The following is a 22,292-nucleotide window of genomic DNA, read 5'->3' on the forward strand; positions in this document are numbered from 1 at the left end:
GTACATATAACAGTTCTATTATGCGTTCATGCTATGGTCACCAAGTTAGTATGACATAGGAGATACCAAGTGTAATGTTTTTGACACAGCCGCAAAGCTACCTCCCTGGAATCATAAGCCAAATTTAAACACTCAAGGACAAGGAATGTTAGGAGGAACAGCAGTATGGGCCCCACTAAGCCCATATTTGGGTTAATGTATGCTTAGGAGTGACCCAAACCTGCTGTTTCCCCAACACACCCAGTCAAGTGGGCATGTGAGCAGTGACCAGTGCCCCAGGTCCCAGCAGGTGTGTGGGCATGCTCTCCGACTGCTTACCCATGTCTTCCAGCTCAGAGGTCATGGACTTAGACCGCATGGAGAGCGCCGTGGAGGGAGCCCTCCTGGGAGGTGGGGGCACTAGAGAGTAGGATCACAGAGATAGCAAGAGAGAGAGAGGGGGAGAGAGAGAGGGAGGGCGAGAGAGAGAGAGAGAGAGACAGAGAGAGAGAGAGAGAGAGAGAGAGAGAGAGAGAGAGAGAGAGGGAGAGAGAGGGGGAGGAAGAGAGAGAGAGAGAGAGAGAGAGAGAGAGAGAGAGAGAGAGAGAGAGAGAAAGAGATGGGACTGCCCATGAACCAGCTTTTCTCTCAAAATAAGGCCAAACAACACAATGGCTGCATGGTTAGATTTAGGTTGCAGTGGTACCAAATGTTGTGGTATATTGTGGTATTAAAATCCACAGCTATCATACTGTGTACATTTGCTTACTACCAAGTACCGATGCAACCCTACCACCCTACATCCCATGCAGTTATTTCAGTTTGCCAAAAAGGAACCTTTGGATGTTCTGTTCTTCCATGTTTGACAAACTGAGTGTAGGGTAAAAGATGTCTGCGTAGATTAGTCAGAGTTGTTAGTGGCATATTAGTACTGTTAGTGTCAGCATGAACAAGCTGCAGTGAGACAGTTCTGAATTAAGTGTGTTGTTAATATGTGATGTGGCATGTTTGATTCATCACCTGTCTTTACAGGCATTTCTCATCTTACCTTTCAGTGGATGCAGAATCCAGACACCATAGAGGCAAGATTAAAAGCACGACAACCAGAACATGGAGTAATTTTGCTTTGTACCTTTTTTCCTCGCCGTGTCATCTGGGTCCAGATTCCTGCTGACCGTCACCACTTTGATGACCAGGTGGTTGGTGCCGTGCCGAATCATGTTCACCACCTGCTTGTGGCCCACTTTGACCACGTTCTCCTGGTTCACCTGCGCCGCACACACAAGAAGACCAGAGAGAACAGAGTCACGCTCTGCTCACGCAACGCCTCATCACAACGGACATGAGAGGAGCTTGGACAAACAAGCCGCATGACGCTGGCCGCCGGGCCAGAGCTCCCCTCATGGGCAGGAGATGAGAGGGGCGACCCCACTATTGTTCTACTCGGTGCTTCCCAGTCATCTCAAGCCCATTCAGTACCACCAGAGTGGTTTTAAGGAAGTCGTTTATGGATCTGCAATCACAGAAATGGACAATTCTGCACTAGGCACTAATAGTGCCCCCCCCCCCCCCTGCAAAAGGCTATTACCCATTCCGCAATTACCTAAAATGCACAGAGGAAGCTGGCTCCTGTTACTGACAGATTCTCGGTATTATCGTTATACTCTGTAAGAAGAGGGATGTACTGTACAGATTGGCGATCTAGATCTAGCCCTCTACCATCCTTATGGAATAGCAGTCACACTGGGAGAGGTCTTAGAGGAGAGAGATACTGTACATCTATTAGTGTCACTCATGATACTCTTCCGCACTGTTAAATCATATCATTAGATCATGTCATAACATTTGCAGTCTGACAACCACATCTAGTCACTGCCACCAAAGATGACCGCATAACAAAGAACTGGATGTCTGAGCAAACATTGTACTGTACTACTGGTACATATTGGTCACTCAACTCCAAAAGGCATTCACTAGCCATTGTCAAAAGTGGGATACGGAAATCCAGTAAACCTACATGCAATTCTGGTTCACTTGTGGTGATAACAGAGAGGAAATGTGAAGGGAGCGAGGAAAAGAAGCAGAGTGAAGCTTCTATCTGTAGGATTCCATGAGTAATCACAGGTATCCTTGGAAACCACATACCTAAAAGATGTATTCAGGGGATTTCAACATTCTTGTGTGAGTGAAGAAGTGAGACAATGCTCAGAAGGTTTACTCTGCTCTAACTATACTTAAATCTACAGTCATGACAAACTATTTCAAAGATGACTGCAAATAAGATCAGGCTCGGCACACAAGTACTGGTTTACATGAATGCACACACAGTACTTTATATATCAAACAGCAGGCTTTCATAAAGAATCATATCTGTAGTTAATGTCAAAGTGTTGGTCGTTGAATCACTATATGATTAGAAGTCATATTCTTTTATGTTCTCCTTTAGTATTAAAACGCATAGCATCAGCAGTGAGCTCCATCCTCAGAGTGTCACAGACCAGTAATGAGATTTGCTTTCATTTGGGAAGCGCGGTGAGCAGATGCTGATACGCGTGTGAGGGAGCAACATAGACATGTTTCACTGATGCGGCCTTATCGGCCACTAATCTCACTAGGCCACTGGACTCCACTTCCTCTGCGGACACTGGGGGACCTCCATGCCAGCACAGCCACACTCGACCCAGATGAACCACTGAAAATGGACTTACTGTAGCAACATTAGGATATTGAATTTAATGATTGGATGCATTGTATTACTAATCTTCCTTATTAATTTAAGTCCATTAAGACTAATGGCCTTATGCTGAGCAGACCACATGGTGAATTAAAATGTTAAATGCTAACAAGCTACATGTTTAAACTGATCAGATCAGTCAGATGTGTTCTGGTTATTTTTGGTCTTACAGTCACAAGTCACAAACACCCTGTGAGCAAGCCAGACCATTTCCCAGTGCATTTTCCCTCTGTCCCATCTTTAGAAAGTAGCTTGTCAGTGTTGCTTGTGTGTGAAAGTCAGCAAAAGCTTTCATATTTCATGAAATATTATTTTGAGTCACTTCTGGTCACTTCCAGCAGAATAAAGATGTGCATTGCAGCAAGCAAAAGCAAACACACACACGCACACACACACACACACACACACACACACACCATTATGTAACAGTGTCTCTCCATTTTCAGCCTTATTGTTACATAATGCCACTCAGTGAACTGGGAGACCCCTCCAGGTACCCCTGACAGAAGAAGCAGAAGTGATTCACTTAGGCCAATAGGATGGCAACAATATGACTGCGACTGAGAACACACACACACACACACACACACACACACACACACACACACACACACACACACACACACACACACACACTCACAGACACAACACATGTGCACACACACACATACACACAAAATTCACTTTGGTCTATAAAATTACTGCAAGACAAGCAGATAAAAATCAGACTTCACGAACAGATCCAACCAATAGCACATCGCCAGACTCGTTTAAAAAAGCTACAGTAACAGCTAAAAACACTATGAGGATACACTCAGATAGGAGGGAGATCATGTAAGAAGCCAAGAGCTTGTCCACGGCTTCATGCTGGCTTACGTTTTAGTATGTCCCATTAGCCAAAGAACAACTGGAGCAATCCATTCAGATTTATGTAATAGTACACAGTGCAGGAAGGAGTACCTGCAACTCTGAGAGTGAGTCACCATGAGCAATCAAATCACTTTTTGGAGTCTTATGAAAACAAAGATGCTCCATGTAAATATTATAACTACAGAACTACAACTTTATCTCAACAAATAGTTCCTCGGGATTTATCAGCATGTTGCTGTTTTCAATCTTTCAACAAAAAAAAAACAAATTCCATTAATTTCACTTTGCCTAAGTCTATTCAGCCTATATTACACTGCATTTCAAACAAAGTATTGTTTTTTTTTTTATCTGTCTTTGTTGGTTACTCATGTAAGATACAGGATATCTGCCAAGACAAAAATATCAAGAATGCTTTAAATACACGCAATTTCAGAAAAATAAAAAATAATCGTTTTCTTGAAGCTAGCCTCCCTGAGCCTCCCTGAGCTGAGATATGACTATGAAATCAGCCAGGGCTCTGTGTACATCAGCCTCACAGAGAAGGTTAACGGAGGTCAATTTCATGGTCCCTCTGAAACCATATCATCCAAATGGAATCACTTCACTCCCCTCTCCGTGGAGGACTGAACTCTTTTGTCTTGGTGGAGGGCTAATTATAAAAGAGAACAGAGGATGTGTTCGGCGAGAGATTACACACAACCTCTCTCCACTCCACAGGCCTTTTTTCTCTTCCAAGTGGCCTGCATTAGTCTGTCCTCAAAGCAGCCTTATCTGCATGAGCTCAACCTCCAGTTCCGCTCCCAGATGGTGAGGTCCTTGGGTGAAGAATTAGATCCACCATATGAGGTGGTATGGGGGCTACGATGGAGGCCTATTACGGCATAAATTCACCGCACAAGTAATTGCTTTGCCCAAGTGAATCAGTGGGAATAAAAGCAGTTTTTCGTGCACAGCCATGCTTAACAGGGTTTTACAATGGAACTACGTAGTTTAGGGTGGGGTGATGCATTTATGAAAAATACCTGAATTGTACAACATCTTTTACATAGTTTTGTAAGGGCATGCAACCGATCTTACTAACAGAGGTAAATATGATTTCTTAAATCAACATGCAATGTACATCTTCTTTGGCACTATGAGAACTGAGTTTGATTTTATACAGAGGTGATCACTTTGCTCTCGCAATAATTACACCTGCATCCTGACTTAAGATCTTCACAGTTTGCATGTGTGTGTGTGCATGTTATAGAAGGCAGTGTATGTTTACACTGAAGCCCACTGCTATACACTTGGACATTTTTGAAAATGTCCAACAGCTCAGCTGTCTCTTTTTCAACAGAGCACACCAACACAATGGGTTGGTGGTTGCTAGGTGACCAATGCTCCATGTTAGCACACAGAGAGCGAAAGAGAGGGGTCAAGAGAGCTAAAACAGCTCAACTTGTTTTGGGTGTGAATACCAAAAGCTTACAGTCCGACAAGAACTTACAATAATAACTGATGTGAAACAAACAAGTACAAGGCATGCAACCTGAAATGACTAAAACGAGCACTAAAACCATCATTCATCAATCATCGAATGATTAAGCATGGCTAAAATGGCAAAAAGTTCAACAATATTCATATTGCTTTTGTAGTACTGGCATCCAGTGTACATTTCACAGGTGCTGCTAGGTAAGCATTACTGGAATACAGATGCAGCTGTTACAAGAGAACCACAGCATCATAACTTTCAACAAACTACAACATTCAACATACCACACACAACATACACAAGAAGATGAAGAAAATGACCCATGCTCAAATAAAGGTTGCACACAACATTATTAATATATATACCGGTAGGCATCTGAGATGATTATCTAGAGATGTCCCTTGTGTGCAAGTGAATGCAAGTTACATGGTTTAAAAAGTGTCCACTGAGATGGGAAAGCTCACCTAACTGGGTTAACTAAGCAGTTCCAACAATGAGAGTATGTACAGTATGGTGTGCATTAAAACATAAAATGTGAAAGAACACCACTGAATGGTGGTGCAATACTGACCACAATGGTCATTTAACTACAGTACCTATAGCAAAGTCCTTTTAGGCAAGTCCCTCCACTCGGTGGCCATATTGCAACGCATTTTGGGCACTTATCGGGCATATAGTTTGGGCAGAACTGTGCATGGGCAAGGCTTCACGACACCAACCTTGCTCCAGTGGCGAGATCACAACACATGATTGCCAAGATGTACAGTACTCACAACACACCACATGATTGGCACAATGTATTCACATGTCGACTTTTTTGCCACGGAAGGGGTGGGATATGTGTAGACAACCGCCATATTGGCATTACAAAATTGTTCAGAATTCAAATGGCTCCTGAAAGTACAGGACATTTTGTAACCCAGTCTTCCAGCACTTATAATATCCAGTCACAATGTACTTTGAGTCAAAGACTGTGACGTTGGTCCTTAAGGATGCATAACAGAGTTCGGTAAACTTCTGTCCAAATCTGACCTGATGCCACTGAATTTAGAAGCGTTATTTTAAGCCTGCTTGGATGACTCATAGCAGTGGAATGACATCATTTAGCAGGTTTAGTCTCTTCTGACTCAGTAGTGCTTAAAAAACAACACACACATAAAGCAGCTCTAACATTGTTGTTATTGATATTGTGTGCCTGCATGGCCCATCTACCCTAACTAACTAAATGGCACTTTACTTCAGTACAGGCCAAGCATTCAGAGGATAAACAACATGGCACTGTCTGCCCCTACCTGCATGTGCCATCATGCTCCCCAGGGGAAACTCTACGCCATGACACTGACTACATCTCCCACAAATGAGCACAAATACTACATTCCAATCATTTCATTTTTCATTTCAAATGATCAAATAAGCAGAACAAAGAGCATAGCCATTTGCTATATCTCCTGCAACATGCCATCTCATGCTACAACAGCAACTGAAGGGTGGCCTGCATAGATTAGACACACAGCATCAAGACTGGTATAAAATGGCCGGTACAAAATCATTACAGCACTTGCATTGAAGGGACGTTGGTGAGAACCTTGTATGTCCTTGTCAGTAATAGGACATTTCCATCAGGTTTTCATGAGATTTTTGGGGTGAGGGCAGACCGGAGGGCTATTTCTCTCATCTCAGCCACACAGTATGTTAGTGCCCAGTGCAGGGCAGGCCCTCCAAAGGGTGCGCCCCAAGTAGGTTGCATCGCTCATGGAACAGGTTTTGTGACAGGTTGTGGGCTGGTGTGGTTATTAGGCCATGAGGAACCTCCTGGGCATGTCATGAAGCTTGCTGCCCCCTCTACACATAACAAAGCCCTCACCACCATTAAAGGGAACAAAGCTGAAGACTTGTAGGAACAGTAGAGCGTAATTTAAATAATAAAATATCATATCAACAACAAGGCTGAGCAACCTGACCTCCCGCATTCAACCATTCCAGACTTGTCGCATTATTAAGGGGTGTTCACACCGAAAATGATAAATATGATGGTAACAACAAAAAAGTATCGATCAAGCTAATGTCCACACATAAACTACGATAATGATATGAAGAACGATACCATTGGGGATCACTTTCAGAGCGATTTGGAGAATAAAAAGCTGACGGCCAATCAGAATCCATCAAATTTTAGACATTACATTCATCTTCACAAGGAGAGATGTTCCTTATCGTTTGTCAGTGTGGACTTTCATATCGTTATCATATAGTTATAGTTATAGTTAGTAGTTATAGTTATAGTTATAGTTAGTAGTTATAGTTATAGTTATTGTTCCTGGTGTGAACGACCCTTTAGGTACCGTAAACATGTGTGTCCCGCACCTTCTCCATGATGTCTGGGCAGAGTGGACAGTGTTCACTCCAGTCCTACCATTCAGAGCTTGCTATATCATTAGAGGATGAATTGTATCCCTGTTAGCTTGAGAACTGTGAAGGAGGATTTTTAGGTCAACTCTGTGTAATGTTTTACCAATGCACAGAAGTGGGGTGATGATGAAACTGAAGATCTACCGCTCTATTACTATCGTAAGCAAACTGCCTCGTAAGATTTTTTGTCTTTGAAATATGAAGGCAAACTACTGTACAGTAAGTACTGCCTACATCAATATACAGTAGAATAGCTGACGTCAGCTACCTGTGTTTCTCTATTATACTCAGACAAGGTAGATATGCAAAAAGCCAGAGCAGTCTTAGAATGGGAAGGGTCAGAAGTGGCACAAGCAAAGAATGAGAAAAGAGCTGGGGGAGTTGGAGGGGAGGATAATGCCGAAAAGGAAGACATACAGACATAGAGGACTATAATGTGAGAAAGCAAGTATGCGTATAGACAGCACAGCAGGAAATACAGAACAAAAAACAAAACAAAACCAAAAAAAACGTTGACATAAAAATCAGATGAGAAGGCAGAGACACAAATACAGTACTGGATGCCCACACGCAGTTGGTGGTGGGAGGAGATGTATTTTCAGTATGCCCAGTGCTGACTTCACTTCCTCTCTGTTCGACTACTAACGCTGTTCAGACCAGGACGACTTAAACGGAAGAGACAAGCCTTTAAACTGAGGGGCGACGCAGGGTCAAAAGCAACCAACTAACGGGGCCTGAGTTGAAAAGAAAGAAAAACATACAAATGTGCAAATTCAATTTCATATATCGATACAAAAAGACAGCCATAAGTCTGAAGGCTAATAGTTACATAATGTTTGGTGCACTAAAGCATGCAATGGTTATGTCTTCATGACAACTTTACAGAATTGGATTTTATAATCAGAGCACAAATAGAAGTTCCTTGTGCTATTTTAAATACACTTAAAACGAATGGAATATATACTTTAACAAAAGGTCACTATCAAATTTCCTTCTCTGTTTACATTGCATTTGGGCTGAAGCCCAGCTTTCCTGGCAGAATGTTGGGGGAGGTAGATCTCAAAACATCAATCACTCTAGAAAGCCTTAGTGAAACAGCGCGACTCCCCACTGGAAACTAGCAGCGGAGGCCCAATCACTCTCCCTTGGGTCCCAGCCCCGTCAATAACATTGACTGAACAATAAAGCCCTGATTACTGCTTGCAAGGTCATCAGAGAGGCTGAGAGTGACTGAGCACAAAAATATGTGCCTACCTTTCTTGATGGACATGCCCATATTCAACTTCTTGTTCACAAATATACACCTATAAACGAGTGTGAAGCCAAATGACTAATCATAGCCAGTACTGTATATCACCTCTGGGCTAAAGTAGGCTATACGGTTATGGTTATGGGATTTGGCAGACGTTTTTGTCCAAAGTGACATACAAATACAAAACAATATAATACTTAAATTTAACAGGGAACAATTTAAGATGACTCCTTTACTGGCCCCTTCTAACAAAAGTTATGACATTCAGCCCACTAAACTTATTGGTTAGAGGAAGTAACAAAGCATATAATAGCTTACTGTGTGCTACACACTAACTTACGTTATATACTGTCAGAGGAAACACAATGAGATTGCTTTGTGCAATCTCTGTCAAGGGACATTGGGTCAATATATCAAGGGTTGTTTTCATGTTCAAAGAATATAAGCAGCATCAACATTAGGAAACATGAAAATACAACAACAGTGGAGGTGATGCCAGAGAAACCGAGTCAAAACTGAAAAGAAAAGCATTTCATCACTACTACCACATGCCAAGCCTTTGCTGTATATATATGAAACATATGCAGACAATGATCATTCTCTTCTCTGAAAAACTTTTTTTCAACCAACCTAACAAGGTACACTAATCTGGCCATTCTTTATCCGGCCGAGTCTCATTACTTTGTCATAATTCAACCCTGGCTTTGCTGTCGGCCGCCTATGAAAACTTGCAGACTCTTCAATTATCACACGCGGCAAATAATTCATGAGGGGTTTGCATGCCGCATGGATAAAGAGGCTACCCTCGTCCCACGGCTGCCTCGCCTCCTCCCACCTGTTCACTGCTGCCGAGATGCAAGAGTGGATTGCGGACATGAAGCTTTTATGCAACATGGGTACATTCCACATGCAAAATGTATTTGTTTTGCTGATGTGGAGCCTCGGTGCTAGACACGGGCTGGCTTGGCTAGCTGTTCATAGTCATCCCCCATTCAGCCCTCCAGTGTGTATCAAAGGGCTGTTTGAAATGGAGCATCAAGGCTTTTACGTTTTTTTTTCTTGCCTTTCAAACAAAAAGATTCACAGTATTCAGAGCAATCCAAAGAGCTCGACTTGTGCAAGATCTACTCATATGTTTTCACTCTTGTTACATAAGTTCTATACAGTCAGGCATGGTTTTCTTGCTGTGTCGATAAAATAAGTTGACTTTAGAGTAGGTACAAGAGAGAAAGAATGAAAGAACGAACAAAAGAAAGATAGAAAGAAAAAAGGAAAGACAAATATACATTTGTACAAATAATATACAATTTTACACATAGTCCACATACACTATTACTTACTGTGAGTGGACAAATGTCAACTCCCATAGTCAGAGACACCCAAGAGACGCAATCAAAGCCCAAACCAAAGCAACAGCTTAGACACACTGTCTACAGATGAAGCAAGCAAGTTATGAAGAGACCCTCAGTGCACACAGAGAGGAAGCCAACATTAGCCCTCAGGGGGACCAAAGAGCAACGTATTGTCATTTGATTCTATCTTGAGAAGAATAACATCCCAAATGATTCTCAGTAAGCATGAGGAAACACCAGCCATGCTCCTTTCTTCCACCTCTCAGACTAAAACATCACAACGTAAGAAATGTACTCGTCAGCGAAATTTACTCATCATCAACATCATCAACACTAAGATGCCATTTCCAAATGACTAGAGAGCCTGTTGCATGTTTGACAGACCTAACCCAGTGGTTCCCAAAGTGTAGACTAGGCCCGCCACGGGGGGGAGGGGGGGGGGGGGTCTTACAACAAGAGGGGGGCAGTAAAACAGTGGAATAAGAAACCAAAGCAACAAACTACTTGTCAAGTAGGTCAGTGCTTAGTATAGCATATACTATATAGCATAGATTAATATAGTACATAGTATAGAACAGTGCCTAGATATAACATTTAGTGATAACTTTACAGTCCATTTTGCATATCGGCTAAACATACTATTTAGCCTATATTAGAAGTGAAACCTTATAGTCTTATAGTGTAATACAATGAACATTTGCCAACATGAACAGATCCAAACAATGGGATGACACATGGCTAATCATAAAACCATACTTGAGCCGGCCATGTTTGATCCATTTTGAACAAAATCTCTGATTAAATAAAATTAAGAAATGTTTCACTGTATCAAATATTTCAGTTTAATGGACTGATATTAAAGGAGAATTCCGGTGTGATATTGACCTAAAGTGTATCGAAACATGATACCGAGTGTGAACGTATGTCTCATAGCCCATCTCGGCTTGTCCCCTGCACTCCAAAATCTGGCGCTAGTTAGCCGATGCTACCAACATCTTTTTCAATAGTGGTGCTTCGGCATCGGGCTAGCCATGCAAATAAATCACTGTTTTACACCCATTTACGAGGCTCAATGTATCTCCACACTTAATTGGTAGACTTCCGAGGGCCCTGACATTTAAAACGAGACATTGAGAACTTTGAAAAAGCACTGGTAGTTTACTTACAAGACGATTTATACAGACAGTATCTTCACGAAGTTTAGCGTTTGCAGCCATCTTGAATTTAGTCACGATAAGTCGAGCAACGAGTAAGAATGAACAGGTATGATAAGGGATCAGATTCCAAAAATAATTCAGTGGAAATGCATGGATTCCAGTTGCTGCTACTGGAAGAAACTGGAATCCATGCATTTCCACTGAATTATTTTTGGAATCTGATCCCTTATCATACCTGTTCATTCTTACTCGTTGCTCGACTTATCGTGACTAAATTCAAGATGGCTGCAAACGTTAAACTTCGTGAAGATACTGTCTGTATAAATCGTCTTGTAAGTAAACTACCAGTGCTTTTTCAAAGTTCTCAATGTCTCGTTTTAAATGTCAGGGCCCTAGGAAGTCTACCAATGAAGTGTGGAGATACATTGAGCCTCGTAAATGGGTGTAAAACAGTGATTTATTTGCATGGCTAGCCCGATGCCGAAGCACCACTACTGAAAAAGTTGTTGGTAGCATCGGCTAACTAGCGCCAGATTTTGGAGTGCAGGGGACAAGTCGAGATGGGCTATGAGACATACGTTCACACTCGGTATCATGTTTCAATACACTTTAGGTCAATATCACACCGGAATTCTCCTTTAAACTATTCAAATGTATTTTTTTCTCAATGTCAAACTGGGGCATGGCGTGTTAAGTCTAGGAGCCACTGGTCTAACCCAGAAGAGTAACCACAGCCTTACCTCAATGAGAAAGTCCCCGGTGCGCAGTCCTGCCTGCCAGGCCACCCCACCTTCATCCACAGACTCCAGGTACTGCAGGGCAGGGAAGGCTGGGGTCGGAGTGAACTCCTCGATAGGGGTATCAGCTGAGAAGCAGAGGGCACCAAGACAAGAGCCCAGGCAAAAAAACCAACAAAAACAAAAAACGGTGAGTCATGGTGTACTGAAGGAGGGCTGACAGAGAAAGCACTTTTGACCAAAGACAGGGCTACGTTGCCCAAATGGGTTGTGCTACAACTACTGTTAAATTAAAGTGACCAGTGTATACTCTCTTTTACATATTCTCTATGTCTCATAGTCTCATACTCTATTTCTTATATATATATATATATATATATATATCTTAGTTATAAAGACAGTGGCACAACAGTACTTTTGATAAATGCAGCCTGGAACAGTTACACAGTCATGGTACAGACACAGTACAAGGGGTCTCTTAATGAGTCAACAACAGAGAAGTCCAACATCACAGCAGAGTGAGCAGCTGAACAGCATTATGAGGGCATTCTGTGGCACGAGATGAGTGGATGATGAGGACATGTTTGATGATGTGACGCATCTCATCTCAGAGATGACCAGGCAGACCTGTCGGCACACATGACAACGGGGAGCACAAGCACAACACAAACGACAGTCTACAGTATGGAGTGCCGATGGGCTGGCCCGCTCACAGAAGAGGATCTGAGACTGGCACGCGGCTCCACTGCTGCACCTCCACTGAGCCCAGACGCCCCAGCGCAGGACTAGAGGAGGACACCACTGCACCCCAGCGCACTGTGCCTCAGTTCAGCTTCTGCTGCTCAGTGCAAAGGACTGGACTTGGCTGGTAGGACGGTGGTGAAAACAAGTTCTATCACATGTAGGGACACACAGTATGTGAAAATGAACATTTGCAATGGACATGTGAGACACGGACAGTGCTCTGTCATACTCTGGGCTTGTCACAGTAACTTAGCGACTCAAGCGGGCATCTACATGGCTGTCACACAGGGTAAAAGCCAAGTAGTGCTCCTGGGCAAACTCAGTACAGCCTGGGTATCAAGTTTCGGCTTAATTTGAGACTAGAACTTTACCCACTTGACCAATTTTAAAAAAAGTATTTTGATGCATATCCATTTGCTGTTTTGTAAGTTTATTTGTTTTGTTAACTACATTCTTTTCAAAGGTAGGCTATTCTTAGAGTGAATGCACCACAGTGGGGAACAGTGAATATTACATGCGGTGTTTTGTTTTCTGAAGAACCACAATAATGCTAGTGTAAATCTAAGGACCAGCAACTTTTTTCTTCACTACAGCTGTACACCATTGGAGGGACGTGGGGATAAACAAGGCTAATAGAATTGACCTGTCTTAAGACAACTTTGATCATTGAGACGACAGGAAACACATAACGGTGAAGGAAGCACGAGGATGGGGAGGCAGAAACAATTGGGTCCAGCTCCTACCTTTCGCCCCTCGTAGCACAAACCCGAATCCCTCATTATCCTTCTTCTGCAGCACTACCGTCTTTTCGTCAATAACACAGTCGCTGTGGAGAAAATTCCGCGCATAACGACCGTTATTGCATCCTATCATTCTCATCATCGCAACAGCTGTTCGCCCGGAGTGATGTTTCATCATGACAGGCGTCGGCTGTCCTCTCGGCATGATCTATACAGAACGATGCGATGTTGCTAAACTGCACCATCGGCGATTACTTCCAGAGAATAATACGACATTTGCTGTCGGAGGAGCAGCAGCACGATAAGGCGAGGGCCAGGGCAAACGACAGAAACGAAAGAACCAAACAAACATCACCAACAGAGAGAGGCTGAAATCCACGGGAGAAATGCATGAGATGCTACAGGATCTTTGCGGGTAAACCGGCTTTAGGGAGCAGAGAGCGAAGACGAGAGAGAGAGAGAGGGAGAGAGAGAGAGAAAGAGAGAGAGAGAGAGAGTTACTGTAGGGGCGGACAGTAAGTGAATGCATGAATGAAAACGAATTTTGACAGACGTGTAGAAAAAAAAGACAGAGAGGAATGTAGTAAGAAAGTATACCAGGAAAAGACCATTACGCGCCGCGTTGGGCACTATAAAAAATCACTTTCAAAGCGCAGGCTTGTGAAATCGAGCATAGTGAGCAATAGTAAACAAGGCCCAGTGAAATTTGCGAAGTAGCCTGTATTTGGCATGAGGCCAATGAATAAAATTGGCTTATTTCAAATGCAAAAATTGTATTTCCAAAACATTTAATTAAATAGCCTATCCAATACAAAATAATACTGAATAAAAATAGAATAATGTAGGTGTTGTGGATACCATAACATCCGCTCTGTATTTAATCTGCTCTCTCATATTAAACTGGTGGCATACCAGGTTTCTGAACCTCTGACTCTCAGCAACTGAACAATTCATTTTCAAGTGAGGTCCTGAAGAGATGCTACTGACTCCAATGTTATATGTAGCCTGGTTGGCATAGCAACATAAGGCACAGGACTGGCATTTGTCAGACTGAGTAGGGCCTTTGGTCAGAACCAGTTGTGTGGCTATTATTGTAATTCCACTTCATACTGAGCCTCTCCAGTAATTGCAGGCAAAGTCACTAAGCCTTGTCTTTTCATTGCACAATTAGTTATCACACTTAAGATAACACATGTGGTGTTGACTGAATGATTTAGGCATTTCTGGCAAGTCTCTGTATGAACATAACAACTGTGCAGGTCACCAATTCAGTGGAAATTAGTCCAAAGACCAGATCTGCACTGTACTGCAGGTTTTGCTCTAGTCTTGTTCTGTATGAAATTCTCAGTGAAATAATGCATTTGGACATTTGTCTTGAATGATGCATTTGGTCACTGCATCCCAGCGAGTACTTTGGCGTCCATATGGTGGTTTCCACATGGCCAACCACAACACTGCAGGGGAATACAGAGTCAAAGTTTACCTAGAGAGAACTCTGTCCCTGTGAACAGCTACTGCAGGATGCATTCGGCTCTGCACTGCCATGGATTTGCTCTGCGTCTCCATGGAAACCAGCGCTGTACACAGGGTGTGTCAGCTGGTTCTGGGCAGACAGGGAAAACAGCCGAGAATCATTTTCTCTCCGTCCTCCTTAGCCTGGCAGGACAAGCGTTTGGAGTGTTTGGAAATGACAGGGGCATACAGGGGGTATGACCACTTGTTTTCCCGCTAGCCACATTCTAACCCATGCATGGGCACTGAACAGGTTTCATTGGAAGAGTCAGTCATAGTAAACAATGATGATAATATAGTGTAGATTGTAGAATGTAGAATATTTGGGGGATTCACCTGTGTTTAACTGAAATGTTAATTATTCTCAATTACTCTCATTATTAGAGAGTAAAAATGTGAGCTTGTACCAATCTATACATTCCTGTAGGACTGTAAAGGCTGAGCTGAATATGTCACTGAATACAGAATGGCATTGCGTTACAGCAATATCACAACATGCTGAGGAAATTCATTATGTTCCTGATGGCGATGACTACCCATAAGCAATTGTGACCCTCAAGCTCCAGCTCTGCTTACATAACCAGCCATCTGACAGTAAGCATTTTCACACCACTGAAACAGAGATCTTACCAAGAGTGAAGTCAACAGTACTCTCATGCAGGGCTCTTAGATCTGCTTACGTTGTTTAAACATATTTTTACTATCCATAATTTCACGCAAATAATGCATACTTCCATTAAAGAATAAACACAGCCATTTCATACAAGGACAATTATGATGTAGTTCTGTAAATACAATAATTCTGCTTTACACAGAAGTCTAATTATGGAAGGTCAGTTGCTGTAATTCTGAGATAAGCGTAGACAGACTACTAATAAGTGTGTACTGCCCATACCGGCATTTAATTAGAATGCATTGCAGCTGACCAAACAGTTGCCTACATAATAAATGAGACTGGTGGATGGACTGTAAACTAAGGTGATAAATATTCATTTACTACTGTAAAGCATTTGTGCATCACAATATTGTGATCAATTATTGGGCACAAGGGTGGGTTTCAGCACATGAAATAGAGCAAGTGGAGGAACACATAAGGAGTCACGGGGCATGAATAATAGATTGATGATCTTGTGGCCCAGGCCCGGCCTTCTCGAATGCTCTTAATTAAAGTCAGTTAAACCAACACAGGAATCGTCTTCTGAGAAAAACAATATTTCAAGGTCAGATATAGGAGGAAAATTGTAGAAGAATAGATATTCTAATATGAACAAAATGCACAGTCAACCTAAAAATAACTTTAAAATGTTATTTTAGCAAGGTAGCAAGGATGTATGAAAAAAAAAACTGAAAACAGTGCTTCAATAGGGCAACTGTAGTGTCTATTCTTAGTGAATTTTGCATGTTTGTGTTTGCACAGATGGTGTGTGTGTGTGTGTGTGCGTGTGTGTGTGTGTGTGTGTGTGTGTGTGTGTGTGTGTGTGTGTGTGTGTGTGTGTGTGCGTGTGTATATTCACCTTGATGCATCAAAGCTGTCATAAGATCCCACTGTGTAATGTCGAAATAGCTTTCTTCTCTCTGATCGGTCAGCTCTGGAATCTAAAGGAAAGTGCAAAATACAGGTACAAAATGAAATATTGATCTGAACATCAGAAATGTATCTGTTATGTGAGCTCACAACTTCATCGTTGTCAGAGATTGTTGACTGTGTCTGAACAACACAACACTATATTGACATACTGTATGTTGACGTGCACAGGAGGAGGATATTCACCAAGAGTAACTGAAATTGCAGCAGGAAAACACTGTTTGAAATATGACATGAATATTGGGGAAGCGCACTGATAAATGTCTTAGAGGTGGCCTTTGGAAGCAAGGCATTGTTATATAGTGTATATAGTATTAAAGTAAAACAAAACACATACAGATAATTGTACAAAATGATTCCAGGTAGCAGTGTTCAAAAGTTGAGATATGTCCTTAACAGCAGATCAACTCTCAATTTGCAAATTTGAGTTACCTAATAGAGTCGATCATTACAAAACTGCACTATACATTAAGCAGGATGCATCATAATGGCAAGCACAGTGAGAGCTGGCAGGTAGCTGAATTACTTAACAAGTGAAGAGGTGTGAGTAACAGCACACAGAGCAGAGCAAGGCATGCAGAGCCAAAACCCAGTGTGCTTTTACAGGATGGCTACACTCCAGCATGTGCTACTGTCCTGTGAGAGGGGGATGGGGGTCACAAATGGTCAGTGCGCTGCACAAGCAGAGATAGGGAACTTGGGCAGGTAATGAACTGCCTGCTGGGTGGCTGGATACTGAAACGCTGAGTGAGTGAGTGCACCCCCCCCCCCCCCCTCCTCCTCCAGGTTGGCTGATAACCTAGATATTTCTCTGGGGACAACGCTGCCTTCCAACTCGTGAGAGGTGCACCACTGCTGGATAAATTCTGGCTTCATGTATGCTTGTGAGCTACAACAGAAACAAAAAATAGAATCCCTCGTTTCCTTTTCTTCTCTTGCTTTGCTGCTTGACCAAATGTCAAAATGGGGTCACCACAGACACCGGCATGGACACACAAGCATGCATTTGCACTGCCTCTGTTGTTTACCGGTCTGTGTGTGTGTACACACACGCACACTTCTGGGAGCACACTAGTGAAGGCTCGGAGGCGCTCAAACTCTGCTCTATTGTTCACTATTGTTCTCCTGCAGTTATGCTGATATGCGATGATATCAGTCATCAGGAGGCTGCGTGGGATTCGACACTTTCCCCCTTCCAACCTACTCACTGGTTAGCTGTTAAAGTCACAGCCGCTCGTTTCTTTGTTCAGCGGAGATATTTTTGATAGAGTGCAAAGAGGGGGGAGGGTGTGCGCTGTTCTAAACATACAAATCTATTCCGCTGAACAAGTGTGCGCCTCTGAGCCATTTCGCGGAGTAGGCCCACGATACTTTCATCACTGAGCTGATCCGCACAACCAGCTCACATTCTGCCTCTTATATCTGCTCACATCTGCTGTTACATCGCATATCAAACAAACATCAAACGGGTAAACAAAACGAGCCCATGATCAATTGCATGTCTATGACTCTCTCTATCCATCGCTCTTTCATTCTCTCTCTCCGTATCTGTCTCTATCCTTTTCTCTCTCACTTTCTTTCTCGGGGTAATGAAACACCCTGTCATTACTAAGCTGCAGTGGTGTCTAGCACTTTACTGTAAAAAAAAAATCTGGGGTGCAAACACTTCCTCTTCACCAACAGCAGAAAAAAGCCCCCTTGACACAAGTGCAGACAGCACTGACAGAAGCCACAGTAGTGAATAGTAAATGAGCTCGGGTATCTAGCCCCCCAGGTTTCTACAGAGAGCTTGTCTCTGACTGGTGGCTATAGAACAGAGTGACCAAATCAAACAAACAAGATACACCCCACATTAGATTAGATGGGGACATGTGGATATAAATGACTTTGTAGGCAGTGCCTCCAACATGTATGTATTTTTAATTGTAGTAAATTATCCCCTCTAACATCAAAGAAGAGATAATACTTGCCCTCATAAGACATTGTCCTAGATAGTGGATTATTAATGGTGGTCATGTCATATCAAATTATTAACACAGCAAACAAGGTAAACTAAGAGACAACACTGTACAACACTGAAAACACTCTGTAACCCAGTCCTCCACAGTCACACAAATGCAACAGCTAACCACCAGTGTGCAACAGCTAACACCAATATTCCCAGCTCAACTGCCCACATGCCACATCATCTGATTCCATCATTCCATTCTCCAAAAGCATAGACTGTACCTCCAAAGTGGACCTTCTTCCTCCTGGGAAGGTCGTCCATTTGGCCCTTGCTTTGCGATTGCTTATCCTCTCTCCTCTCTCAAATGGAAGCCTTTATGGCTCCAACAGCCAGTGGAGGAAACAGCACTCAACGTGTTTCCCTCAGGCCACACCGCCAACGACAACAACAGCGCATACCCGCAAACTTTGGAACCGCTCAAACTGTGGCGGGCATGAGACAACCTTAGCCACAACCAAACCCCAGGAAGAACAACCCATGATAAGGAGAAGAATCCTATGTGAGCTCCGTTCTCAGTACTGAACAGCCGAGAGAGAGAGAGAGAGAGAGAAAGAGAGAGGGGGAGAGAGAAAGAGAGAGAGAGAGGAAAAAAGATGGTTCAGAAAAGGAAAAAAATCTTGCCAAGGCCCACTCCTTAGCAACAGAGCTGTACAGTGTAGAGGATGTTTCCATGGAAATATATCAATCAGGGATGTACATGAGTGTGTTCCTCTGAAAGGTCCATGTGAGTTTGGCACAATACTTATACTATTATTCAACCCAACAGCAGGCAGGCAGGCAGGCAGGCATCACCTCCTCATAGGCAGCAGGGCTCTTACTCACATAGAGCTGCTGTCCATTTTAGGATCCGGAGCTGGTAGACGTATGCAGACTATTACCATGATGAGGATGAGATTTTTTTCATATGAATGCAATGCATCACTGTGATATCGCTGCTTGTTTTGAACATAAAAACAAGACACATTAGCCAATTTGCATATTTTCTTGTCTACTGATGATAGCATATACATAAAGGTGTTGTTACATGCTGATGGGTGCCATATAAGAGCAGTGTGCTGTATACATAGCCCAGCTGAATGTTATATGACTGCTTGCACGGTGTGCCGTTATGCAGTATTCGACTGGTAAAAATAGCATCATGCCCCAAACAGCTACACATTTACAAGCATACATTTCAGATTTCAGCAAGAGTAGATTTTTTTGCTTCCTTGTTCCTCTCCACGGTTACCCCATTCATAGCTCTCTCACTACTGGTGACATTGGAAGGCTAGAACCATGTGTGTGTGTGTGTTGTGTGTGTGTGTGTGTGTGTGTGTGTGTTTGTCTGTGTCTGTGTGTTTGCATGTGTGTCTGCATGCGTGCATGCGTTTGTGTGTGTGTGTGTGTGTGTGTGGGGGGGGGGGGGGGGGGGGGGTGGTAGAAGCCACTGGTATTATACCACTGGGATTTCAAGGTTTCTGGTTTGTGGTTTCCATGGTAGAGTGCTAGAGTAGTGTCCCTGCAGAGCTTGAGTATTTCCCACCATTCACACCTTGTTCCCTGCCAGAGCGTGGCACACTAAAATGAACCAACCAGCGATGGCATCAACCCAAGTGGTCTGAGACCAAATAGCCATTTCCAGTATGCCTTCAGCTTTGCTTAACCACTGAGGAGGTGGACACATCCAGATAATGCACACAAAGAACCGAGCAGGGATATCTTGCTATAATTGCTTAGCATTCATTGTACATATTCACATCAAGTAATGGTGCCCAAAGTGGGGGCTGTGCAAAACCCATGAAAGAAGAGTGGAAAAAATGGAACTAGGAACCCAAACCAAATTCTTTATCTGTAATGAACCTTGAGACCATTTCAACTAGATGTACCGCAGAGCGGTACAAAATATGACCGCCGCCCAGTCCAGCACATGTTTTCCACAAAAATAAGTCACGCTGAAAGGCATATATGATTCTAACTGTCTCACTGAATTGCATTATGCACACTCAATTCTCACTGGTATCTGCTAGACAACAAGTACCAAAACATGGTTAGTTCATAGATTTCACATGTAATATACATTTTATACAACCCCACCCCCATCTTGCCTGTTCATAATTCTGAGAAATTCTTGAATTGTGTGCATGTGTGCGTGTACATGTTTATGTTTATGTGTGTGGGTAGGTGTGTGTGCGTGCATGTGTGTGTTTGCCTGTTTATGTGCCTGTGTGTGTGCAGGTTCATGCATGCGTATATATGTCTACTGTGTGAGTATGTGTCATACGTAGGATTACTGTGAATGTATGTGTGTGCGTGTGTATCTGTTTATGCACATGCGTGCATATGGAATGGGTTTACATGACCCCTGGAGGCAAACATACGCAAAAAATTGGTCATCCTAGGCCCTACAGTTCTCAAGATATTCACAGAAAACTGTGTCTGCCCTACCCTCCTTTCGGGGGTTCCAGTCCAGCGTTTTGGCTACAGATCAAAACGAAAAGCGATGGTTCCATGCTATCCACGTGGGGTTACATGCCCACCAAGTTTCGTGTACCCCGGTCTTTCAGTGTCCCGGGAATCCTTGTTGGTGTACGGTCACTAAATGTACACATAAATTATTTTATTGTAAGGCCCCCCATGAACGAAAGTCCACGAAACTTGGCATGCATTCGGAGGGTGTCATAATGATCCTACACTTTCAATTTCGTGCAGTTTTGACCATGTCAGCCAGAGATATTGGGATGAAAACACCTAATGTTTTGCTTTTTAATTTTTAACTAGGTGGCGCTATACATGAAATAAGTGGTAATGGGGTAGGTTGACATGCCCCCTTAAGACCAACATACAAAAAAAAGGTGGACCTCTAGAAGGCCCTACGGTTCTCGAGATATTCACAGAAAACTGTCTCCGGCCACCTACAGGCCAGTTGGTGTATAGTAACATAAATTAATTTATTGTGTGGCCCCCCATGAACGGAATTCCACGAAACTTGGCGTGCATTCAGAGGGTGTCATAATGATCCTACACTTCCAATTTCGTGAAGTTTTGACTATGTTAGGTCACAGATACCTGCGATTACAACACCTCATTTTTACTTTTTTGTGTTTAACTAGGTGGCGCTATACATTAAATGAGTGGTTATGGAATGGGTTGACATGGCCCTTTGATATCAACATAGAAAACAAAATGGTCCTCCTAAACCCTACGGTTATCGAGATATTCACAGAAAACTGTGTCTGCCCTACCCTCCTTTCGGGGGGTCCAGTCCATCGGGGGGCTACAGACCAAAACGAAAACAGGAGGTTCCATGCTATCCATTTGGGGTTACATGCCCACCAAGTTTCGTGTACCCTGGTCTTACAGTGTCCTGGAAATCCTTGACGGAAATTTGGACATGCGAAAAAGAAAAAAAAAAAAAAATTCTGACTAAACTACGCTTCGCTGCACGGCGGTCATAATTATTATTGGCGCTATAGTACAGCGGCTAAGGCCAGATTTTTACCTGAATCGTTCAGTTTTTGCAGAAAGCACGAAACTTGGTACAGGTATAGTACTACCCCTAGTGATCAAAAATTTAAATGGACCCCAAAACATAGCGCCCCCTAGTGGCCCCAATCTTGACTTCAAATATGGCCACCAAATAAACATGCCCTTTTTTCTACATTTATAATGCTATGCTGCTTTTAACACATAATATGACGTGTCTATAGCCATCTTTCAGCATTATGAAATACATAATTAGACAATCATGCATAATTAAAAT

The 22,292-nt window shown here is 42.8% G+C and overlaps 1 protein-coding gene across 5 annotated transcripts in view; it reads right to left on the reverse strand.

Moving 5' to 3' along the window:
• shank2b (SH3 and multiple ankyrin repeat domains 2b) overlaps nt 1-22,292 on the reverse strand; it is an 85,522-nt gene that overhangs the window by 11,153 nt on the left and 52,077 nt on the right. For all 5 annotated transcript variants that reach the window (XM_042110805.1, XM_042110804.1, XM_042110803.1 and 2 more), the window contains exons 15-19: nt 16,475-16,556; nt 13,452-13,534; nt 11,968-12,092; nt 1,112-1,247; nt 319-399 (exon numbers count right to left, since the gene is read on the reverse strand). In XM_042110805.1, coding sequence (XP_041966739.1) covers nt 319-399; nt 1,112-1,247; nt 11,968-12,092; nt 13,452-13,534; nt 16,475-16,556 — 507 coding nt within the window. The remainder of the gene's footprint in view (nt 1-318; nt 400-1,111; nt 1,248-11,967; nt 12,093-13,451; nt 13,535-16,474; nt 16,557-22,292) is intronic.

This window comes from Alosa sapidissima, chromosome 11 (assembly GCF_018492685.1).
Source record: "Alosa sapidissima isolate fAloSap1 chromosome 11, fAloSap1.pri, whole genome shotgun sequence".
Classification (NCBI taxonomy): Eukaryota; Metazoa; Chordata; class Actinopteri; order Clupeiformes; family Clupeidae; genus Alosa; species Alosa sapidissima.